The sequence below is a fragment of the Ictalurus furcatus genome, chromosome 9 (genome assembly GCF_023375685.1).
Source record: "Ictalurus furcatus strain D&B chromosome 9, Billie_1.0, whole genome shotgun sequence".
NCBI classification, from domain to species: Eukaryota; Metazoa; Chordata; class Actinopteri; order Siluriformes; family Ictaluridae; genus Ictalurus; species Ictalurus furcatus.
The window spans coordinates 23,074,986-23,085,385 of record NC_071263.1 but is presented as its reverse complement, the minus strand read 5'-3'; the positions used below and the strand labels follow the sequence as shown (position 1 = coordinate 23,085,385).

The following is a 10,400-nucleotide window of genomic DNA, read 5'->3' as shown; positions in this document are numbered from 1 at the left end:
CATCTTATATAGCAAAGGATCATACTTGTGCACCACTTTTTACCTAAACGAGTGCATAAAGGTGAAAGGCAATCAATACAAAGATATAAAAGGATACAAACTGAGGTGATGCACACTGAGGCAGTGGAAATTGATGCTCTATGTTAGAGTGAAGTTAAATTGAAAGAAAAAAAAAAAGGAACTACATTCCCTATATATATTCATCACCTTAGGATTGTTATCAAACCCAAACCAAATGTATTTAACAGGGAGGCTAAACGGCTCTGCCGGTCCTGTTGTGAATGGAACCACGTACCAGGGGGTCAGATCAGTTTGCCTCAATAGAGAGTTCCACTCATATGTAGGACCCAGCCTTTTATAGTAGTAGGCCAAATTTCATTACCTATCAAAACATACGCAACCCTATTTTACTCTTCCCTTTGTCCTTCCTTAAGCTGCATTGTGACTCGCTCTTTTAATATAACCATGAGCTAAATGAGTATGTAAATATTGAGGGGGTAGCAAAAGGCCGTCTTTCAAAAAAAGTGCATCAAGCAACAAGCTACATTTATTATTCTTTTCCGTTGTGTTCGGCCAGTCAATGACCAAATATACATACAAAACAAAATAATAATAATAATAATAATAATAATAATAATAATAATACTGATGGTTTTGAATACCTACATGGTATTGGACTGAAAAAGAAAGCTGATTTTTCTTTTTTTAACTGATGAACATCTATTCTCAGTTGGCACACTCTCCTTCGCCTTCATCGACATCGTTTTTTTAAAATGCGTATTTTCCAATGCGAGAGCCATTCCAAAGTGTCAAAGTGTCTGTTTCCATTTGGCATACTGTGTTTTTTATAGTGTTGTTTTAAAGGAGAAATGACCTCTCGCCATTGAGTTGAAGGAAAAGGAGGGAAAAGCAAATAGCTCGGAAGAGCAACAGACCTTGTACTAGCTTCAGAAATACAGGTTCATTAACAGAATTACTGTAATACGTTACTGTTCACCACACGAACCGAAGTGTTGGGAAGTATTGCCACATACTGGGTAAATCAAGAGTTGGATGTGCTCCAGCCCTCGAAGCTATCTAAATAAGAGCTAATTAATGTAAGCTAATTGGCTGACGTTAAATGGTTAAATAAGGCAGTGTTGATTAGCTCAGATCAGTCAGACTGGACTCGTAGTACGGTTGGTGGACAAAAGTAACACTTGGCATTTGGGTTAAGGAGGAAACCTGTCCCTCTGAGAAAGAATAACTCACTGTTAGGATGCCAAGTCCACCTTTTGGCATAATGATAAAGTATCTAACTGTCCTGTTGGCACAAAGTAGCACATGGCCATGCACATGTTCAACAGCATAGACCTAAACCAGACAAAGTTTAACGGCAAATCTCTTAGAAGACACAAATGATCTTCTGACCTTCTTACTATGGTTCTCCCATATGGCTGCATGTGGTAGACTGGAGAAAAAGAAACGCATACCTACACACAAAAGGTGCAAACACAAACTACTTTAGGATAAAGTGAAACTTCTCAATTTGGGCTTCTTTCGACCAGCTAGGCACTACTGAATCAAATTTCTTCATACTCCATCCCACCAGCCGAAGTACCACGAAGATAAAAGCCATACTTTAAACAGAATATCCTCCTGATTTTCACACTTCAAATCGTACTTTTGTCACCAAGGACTTTACCGTAACCTTTATCAGTCATTTTATGTTAGACTTCCCCATCCCTTACCCCTCTTATTCTTGGGAGCCATGTTCATCCGAAATGCAACACTGCCCACGCGATCTTTACAACAACAACACTTAATATACATAACATGAAAAAAACCAACAACAACAATATAAGCAAAAATTAGATGAAACGAGAAACAACACGTGGGCTGCATGTAGAATCTGAGCTGGTTAAAGTAAGACTTTCCAAGAAGACGAGTATCTGCAGTGGCACTCTAAACCATTTTGACCAAACAAAACCATGTTTAGCTTTTGAATTGTCGTCACAATATGAGAAGTGCACTACTTTGGTGATTTAGGTTAACAAGCTTCACTAGTGATGGGGCATCACAGATTTGGATCATGGATTCTTTTTTTTTTTTTTTTTCTTCTTCTTTTTTTTTTTTTTAAATACATGAAAGAAATACCTATCAAATTAAAGTATTAGAAGTACAAACTAGAAAATATGAAGAATTAAAAAAGGTTTTGAAATTAGCATGTTTTGCTTTTTTTTCCCCCCTGTATAAATAAATATATAAATGCCATTCTACTTGCATTTATTATTGTCTACTACATAGTTACTTTCCTGATTTTTGCTTTGGCACCAGGTAATGCCACCACAATCCTTGGAAACTCTTTTTACTTGCCAATGAGGCGTGCCTACAGCATCGTCCTTATCTCAGAGCATGTCGGTTCTTCACGGTGTCTTTTCCTAGAAGTGCTGTGCTTTCTCGGCATTTCCGACTTGTCTCCCGTGTCATCCTTGGAAATGCCATCGGTATGGGGAGGCACTTGGGTAAAGGGCCAACACGACTGAGAACACAGTGTCCTGTTTTCCTAGCTGGCTATCCCGACTTTAAAGGGTTCACCTCCTTCATTTTTCTTCACTTGTCTCCAAAGTTGTCTAACTTTTGGAAAAAAAATTAGTTGGACCCATCACTTAGCTGGGTTAAGAGCTGCAGATATGGGTCTATCCCTGTCTCTCTCTCTCTCTTTTAGTTCCCATATACACCAATGGTCCTCTTAGTCAAAGCACCAGAGAAATATAGTAGGTGGAGAGAGAGGCACATTGGGTATCAGCACCTAACGTGGATGGCAGTGTCTTTCAACAGTTTTTCGAGAAGTGCTTGCATGAATGCCCCGATATTTTGTCCAAATTTTCCCCAAACAGAACTAGTTCTATTGGTTATGGTACCGGGTCCTGCCCTGCCATCTTGGTCTTCTCTGTATTGAGAATATTAAGAACTGGACCCAAGCTTGTGCACTCGGGTACATGGGAAATCCCATGGTGCTAGGCAGTTTGAGGCGACAGTTTGAGTTTGCTTGGAGAAATAAACCACAGACTATGGGTGGAGGAAGACAATGTAGGATGTGGGATAAGGACAAGGTTAGAGAAAGCCTATTTATTGAGCACAGTGCTGTAAGAATTTCCGACACCTCAAGAACTGTCCACCAAGATCTATGAATCTGTCTGCCTTTAGGATGCGAGCCATCACTGGTTAGGATGTTTGGGTGAATAGGGAGGCAGATGGCAGTTAGGATTTTTTCCTTCACGTACATTATACAAGTCAGTGAATGAAAGTTTTTTTTCTCCCAGAAGTCAATATCAATAGTTGACCTTGGTGATGGGTCTCTCGCGCCCACTGCTTTCCACGAGCTGGTTGACGGAGCGCTTGCGGTTGCGTTTGAGCTTCGACAGGTCCTTATCAAACACTTCTCCTGAGCGAAGGGCTGACACCAGGTCATCGAACTCGCCCACTTCCTCGGACACGCCCCCTCCTGCACTCTTCTTTGCCCTCCTCTCTCGCTCCCTCTGGTCTTTCAGCTGGGGTGGTGTACAGACATGGATATTTCATTAGAAGACACCAAAGGTGCTTTAATCAATTCTAAATAATCTATGACTGCTTAAAATGTCAACTTTTTTCCCATTTTGAACTTTTTAGTCACCTACAGAGCACCATGAAACAACAAAAACACAACAGCTTGTTGAGGCTGTACATGGCCTGTCTGGATTAAAAAAAAAAAATTCTAATAAGAAATCTTAGAAGCCAAAATCTACAGCCGACTGTATAATTTACAGCGTATGTTACTTTTCTTTATAATTGATTTCAACACCGTAATAAAACCTAGGAGTGGGTAAAATCATGCTTATAAGCTCCCACCATATTTACATGGCAAATGTAGCCGACTTGGAAGTCATCCCCACTACACATAAGAGAAAAACAGATTTAACAGCTGTATTTGACACTATAGCTTACAGAACTTTAAAAAAACAAAAGAAAAAAAGAAAAAAAAAACAAACTTAATTTGGTTTTGTCTAACTGGAAGACAGTATGTCATTCAGGAGAATATAAATATGTCTCAAATAATTATGATGTTCTCCATGGTGTACCACAAGGCTCAGTACTCTGTCCAATTTTATTTTCCTTGTATGTTGCCAATAGACCAGACTACTAAGCAGCATGGAATCAATTTGCATTTGTATACAGATGAAACATGGCTGTGCATATTGGTAACAGAAATGACATCAGTGCCCTAGATGACCTAGTAATCTGTTTGTCCATCATTTCTACTGGATGGATAATAACTGCATGCATTACACTGTACATGCATGTATGTCTGTATGTATGTATGTGTGTTCGTCCATGAACGACTACGTACATGAGAACGAGAGCTACATCACTGTGTGCAACTGTGTGAGCCATGTTTCCTAAGTGTGTGCAAGTCTACAAGCTAATCAGCAGTGCCTGCTGCAATCTGTACAGCTGAGGGATGAGAGGAAATCAAAGAGTTGCTTGGTTCCCATACTCTTTCTGCTCTCTGCTCACATTCCCGACATTCCCTGGGGAAGACCTCAGAGTGTACTGGCTAAAATAAAGAGGGGCTGTAGGTCTACTGACAGCTGATCTGATGGAATGACCATTTAACAAAAATAAGAGGGAGGAGACAGAGTAAACACAACATGCTGAAACCAGGTAGAGATTTACGAGCCAAACGTGGAAAAATGGATGCAATGGAAAGAACAAACAAAAGCATGATGTGCGTTATTTTAAAGTCTGCTCCTTTGATTGAGGAATTAAAGCAGTGATGAATGAATTGAGGATATGAACGCTATAATTACTGTTTTGACTTTTAAAGCAATCCTAAAGCGACATCAATATCCTCTTTTTTTAAGCCAGGAAATGATCTCCACTGAGACCAGCAGTTAAGGACTATTAAAATGGGACATAATCATGCACAGAAAGTTTTTTAAATGAGAGAAGATGAAACAAGACGCTGTAGGCTGTATTTGTATTTGCAACATGTGGCTCACCATGGCCTCCATGCGCGCTCGCTTCTCTTCCTCCTCTTTGCGACGCTGCATGTTCTCCAGGTCTTGCCGAGCCTCGTTGAACGACTGCAGGAAGGTGTCGAAGATCCCGAAGAACTCGTCTGGCTGCATGCGCATCTGCTCCTCTCCAAAGTGCTTCAGAGACTTGGAAAACTGAGAAGAGAACAGTGGAGAACAACAAGCATTAGAACACCGGAAGAGGAGTAAAGGCTAATAACTAAAAAAAAAAAAAAAGAAAACAAACCGACAAGTGATAAAAAGGTTCAGTTTGCATGTAATAATCATCCATCCATTTTCCATACTGCTTATCCTACACGGTGTCGCGGGGAGCCTGGAGCCTATCCCAGGGAACTCGGGGCGCCAACCCATCACGGTGCGCAATCGCACACCCATTCACACACTACAGAAAATCTGGAAATGCCAATTAGCCTACAGAGCATGTCTTTGGACTCGGGGAGGAAACCGGAGTACCCGGAAAGAGCATGCAAGCTTTGTGCACACAGGGTGGAGGCGGGATTCGAACTGGTTCCTGTTGACATTTTTCTGGCTTGGTAATTAGCTCCACACGGAGCTGTAATGGAGCTCTTCAGCTAGGCTACACTTCTTTCAAAGGCAACTCATCATTTTCACAGAGTGGATTGAGTTGTTCAGTTGTGGAGAAGGCATGGCTTGGCAATATTTTCAATTGCAACCTGCCTGGAAGACAGCACAGGGCTTATATGTTATATTTAGTGTTGGTGAAGACCACCATTTACTCAAAATACTGATTAAAATGCATTTCCAATTATTTATTTTTTTTTAAAACCAATGTAGGTTGGATTTTACAACCAGATCCCTATGAACTTTCCCTATACCTAGAAAATACATCTGGAATATCCCCAATACCGTAAACACATTACAATGCTATCTCTGACGCCACTCCTAGCATGCTCATAACTTTATCATACAGTATGGCTGTCAAACACACAGAAGAACATGGTGTTGCTGATCTGAACTAAAACAAACAAAAACTAGTCGCACTAATTACAATAAAGATTACAGTTAGCATAATGATATGCTTTTTTGATAATAGGTTATATACAGTGAAGATTATAGGTTGCTATACATTCGTTTTATTGCATGTCTGTTCGTGGTTTTTTAAGTTTGATTGTAGATACAACAGAACAGACGCATTAGGATTTAACCCGTAGTGATGAGAAAAACGCAGAGAAAGCCCAGAAGTGGGAGAACTGCTAGTCTCAATACCAGACACTTTAAATTTCACACGAACAAATTCATTTGTGGTTAGTTTAAAGATTTCTGACTGCTCAGGCAGTCCATCGCTCAAATAAGCCAGTTCAGCAAGCAGTGCAGTGTTTAACAGCCACAACGCACCAAAGATCGGATATTAGGGTAAAAGCACCAGAGAGAATTCATTCTGTGCGGCTCTGGTTCAGCTACATTAATGACCGTCTTCCTGGTCATGGCTGATTTCACCGGGGTGGTAATGTGTCACAGCAATACTGCAACACCTACTGTAAAAGCAAGGCTATATTATTATACAGTTACAGAGATGTATAAATGCATGCAGTGTAAAATTGTGCACCAGGTCAGTACATCCTCCCCGCTGATGTAATGCCACATCATTCGCCTGCTTATCTGTGTACGGGGTGAGCTACATCAATCTCAACTACAACCACTAACAGTGCACACTAACAAGAAAAGGCTTCAGTGCTCCCGTGTGCATGATGGATGAGGTCACGCCTCATTAGACTACCATATGTCTTCTCTTATCACTACCACCTGTCCACTGATTACTGCCAGAGAGAAAGAGAGAGAGAGAGAGAGAGAGAGAGAGAGAGAGAGAGAGAAAAGATAGAAAATTCTGGACTTCAACGGCATTTACAATCTCTTTGTTACATAACTTTAAAAGTTTGACGTTAGATTTTAATGCAAAATCCATTTTGAAAAAAAGAAATGACCCAGTCTTACATTCAACAAGGCCTTGCTCTCTAGCTCTTTGGGGTTGGTTTGGGAGTGCCATGGTGTTAAAAGCTAAAATAAGGCCTTTCCTTTAGATACAATTTCGGTTCTAAAAGTGTAAATCCATTTTAAGGTCAGACTGCAGTGACTGCCAAGAGCATCCCAAACCCACAACAGATTTACACCAGAGAGATCTAGCATTTATCCCCGCTCATGCTGGCTTCCTTCCCACTGGGAGTTTGGCCATGTTCTCTGTATTTCGAACGTATGAAACAGCAATGTGGTAGAAAGTTAGCCTTTTAGCTTCCTGCATAAGGGAAAAACGTAGGACTCGATCCTGCTAGACGAGTGCTACCCTCCATGGTGTTTAGCTTTACTATGCACCTTTCTGCTGGGAAAGTGCATTTATGTAGCTTTAAATTTCATTTAAGAAAATGGTTCTCCACTTCACGGGTCCCACACTGTAGTACTCAGTTTGAAGTTTTCACAATTCCTAACATCTGATCCAACTTACGAAGAGGTTTGATAGTGAGATCATTTGTACCAGGAGTGTCGGTCTTCAGAACAGTGGATACCCCAAAGTGTTGATGGGAACCCCTGATGATCTTTAGGGTCCAGTTATACACCTTCAATAGGGTACACTACATTCACGTGCACAGGGTAAAGACACACTATATGGCCAAAAGTTTGTGGACACCCGCTCATTACACCCATATGTAGGCATTTCCCAAACTGTTCCCACAAATTGGAAGCACGCAATTGTCTAGAATGTCTTTGTATGATGTAGCATTAAGATTTCCTTTCACTGGAACTAAAAAGACCCAAACATGTTCCAGCATGACAATGCCCCTGTGCACTATGTGAGCTCAATGAAGACATGGTTTGCCAAGTTGGCGTGAAAGAACCCCGGTAGCCTCCACAGAGCAGATCTCAACAGCACTGAACACCTTTGTGAGGAACTGAAACGACAGCTGCGCTCCACGCCTTCTAGCTCGACACCTGTTGCGTTCTTCTGGCTGAATGGCCACGTATCCTCACAGCCACAATCCAAAATCTAGTGGAAAGCCTTCCCAGCAAAGGCAGAACAACTCAATATTAAACATCCATGGTTTTGGAATGGGATGTTCAATACTCAGGTGTCCACATACTTTTGACCCCAGAGTGTATAAACCAAAGGTAAAAAAAAAAAAAGACGGTGAGGTTGCATCCCAGTTTTTCTAAAATGTATGAGCATTTAGCTATGAACTGTTTCCAGCTGTACTAGACATCTGTAGAAAACACTTTGTGCTTCTTTTGTGGTTTTTTTGCTCACTGAGCCCAATATTACATGTTAAGATATACTTTACTCTTTAGTTTATAAAAAGTTATGTTTTTTACTGAAAGGCAGTCTATAAATAAAATTTTATGTTGGTGGTTTAATAGGTCACACGTTCAAGGCTGAGAAAGAAAGACATCTAGATCTTCTTTGTAAAAGCATGTAAGAAATTTATTATTATGGATACAGTGGCCACTTTTGGTAGAAATCATCTTTAAAGTGTCTAGTATGTATATTTTAATACGATTTTACTGCCACATTTATGTTACCATCACAGAAGATGGAAACAGTGACCAGTGTGATAACACATGGCTCATTTTAAATACATCAACCGGCTGTTGATAATCATGACTTGCATCATTTTTAAATTATATATATATATATATATATATATATATATATATATATATATATATATATATATATATATATATATATATATATATGTGTGTGTGTGTGTGTGTGTGTGTGTGTGTGTGTGTGTGTGTGTGTGTGTGAGAACAATGTCAGGAAACAATTCTGCCTTTAATATCTTTGGTTCTTGATTATTGTTTGCTTAATATGTTCAAATTACTGCACAGTTTCCCCACAACAATTTTGAACTAATATTAAAACTAATTTGCTTTGTTCCAATGAGTAAAATTAATTTACTCGCATAGATTGGAAATGAAAATTTGGGCTTAATTTAAGAGACATTAACACCCGTAAAAGTGAGTCTGGCCACTGGAGAGCTGGAAGGAACACACCGAACTGCAGGAGTACAGCAGTGCCTTTGTTCCCCTTGCTGCAAATCAACTTTCAGGGTCAGCCTTTTCCCGTGATGCCGCTCCGAACAGACTTTTCACTTTTACACTGCTCCTTAAATAAATAATTAGGCGAATAGTGGGTGGATTCACAGTGGAGGCTGTGTGGTTAAGTGCCGAGTCTGGCAGCACGTAATCAGTCCACGCAGAGAGATTATACTGACCAACTCAACCCAATCAGACTTTCTGTTAACAAGAGGAAAAAAGTGGATTGAAAGATGGCCTTTAGAAAACTTTTATTCCCTCAAGACGCAGCGTAGCATGGGGACCGAGCCTTCATGCCACGTTTCAAACAAGAGGGCTCTTTCTCTTTATCCCTCCGCACGCAGAAATACAAGAAACGCTCTGAAGGACTCGGACCCAGTCACCAGGCTTCCCTGGGATGTTTAAGTCATCACACCACACTGGGAAGGGTGCACAAAGACTTCTCTCAGTCTCTCACACTCTCCCTTCCCTTTACGGCTCATGCACAAGCTTGGCAGGAGTACAGGCTCTTGTGAGAAGGGGAACGGAAAGACAGAGTCCATCCTGCAGCTTGTTCTCTTCTCACAAGCAGTGAAAGAAAAGCAGTTGGAAAACACCCCACGTCTTCACAAAGACTCTCAAAGCAAGCATAAATAAAACACTCGCAGAATCAGGGACTAGGGGAGTAAACGCCAAGCCCTCACTCTCTATTCCTTTAAATTCCTTTGTGCAATTGCATCTGGCTTAGATGAAAGCTGTATAAATATGTTTCCTGGAGCAGAGAGGACAAGTAGGTGGTTTTCTATGATGAGCACGCAGATACCGTAATTAGATTAAGACCGAGAACTTTGGTAGTCCCATGCAAATTGGTGGAAAGCCTAGGTCTCAAGTATTAGCTCAGCAGTTGCTCACTCATCATGATGATGATGATGATGATGATGATGATGATGTCTGATTGATTGATTAGGTAATCGGCTGAATCTTACCTTCTCCTTTGCCTCGTTCAGCAGATCTTCCAGCTCAGAGAAGCTGAAACTAGCCACCGTGATGAAGTCACTGACCACAGGGATGAACTTGTCTCCTCTGTCCCGAGGCCGGCTCTGCTGATACTGCAGCTCCTGTGGGTTAACGGCAAGGCAACGTTTATAAAACAATGCAGATCATAATGCTCTTTAAGTGTTCTACTGTTTCCTGCTAATCATTTGTTAATACAGTGCTTTGGGCTTCTGGCATCTTCATGCCATGCTGTTAAACTGTCCACATGCTGCTGTTTTCAATTTCCATGATTAATGCACATTCTCGATTCTGAGTCATGGC

General features: G+C 40.8%; 1 protein-coding gene across 5 annotated transcripts in view; it reads right to left on the bottom strand.

Annotated features, from left to right (window-relative positions):
• Positions 1-2,076: 2,076 nt before the first annotated feature.
• Positions 2,077-10,400, bottom strand: part of daam2 (dishevelled associated activator of morphogenesis 2) — a 128,815-nt gene continuing 120,491 nt past the window's right edge. For all 5 annotated transcript variants that reach the window (XM_053632686.1, XM_053632687.1, XM_053632689.1 and 2 more), the window contains 3 exons: positions 10,070-10,201; positions 5,022-5,192; positions 2,077-3,533 (listed from right to left, as the gene is read on the bottom strand). In XM_053632686.1, the coding sequence (XP_053488661.1) occupies positions 3,315-3,533; positions 5,022-5,192; positions 10,070-10,201 (522 nt within the window). In that variant the 3' untranslated portion in view covers positions 2,077-3,314. The remainder of the gene's footprint in view (positions 3,534-5,021; positions 5,193-10,069; positions 10,202-10,400) is intronic.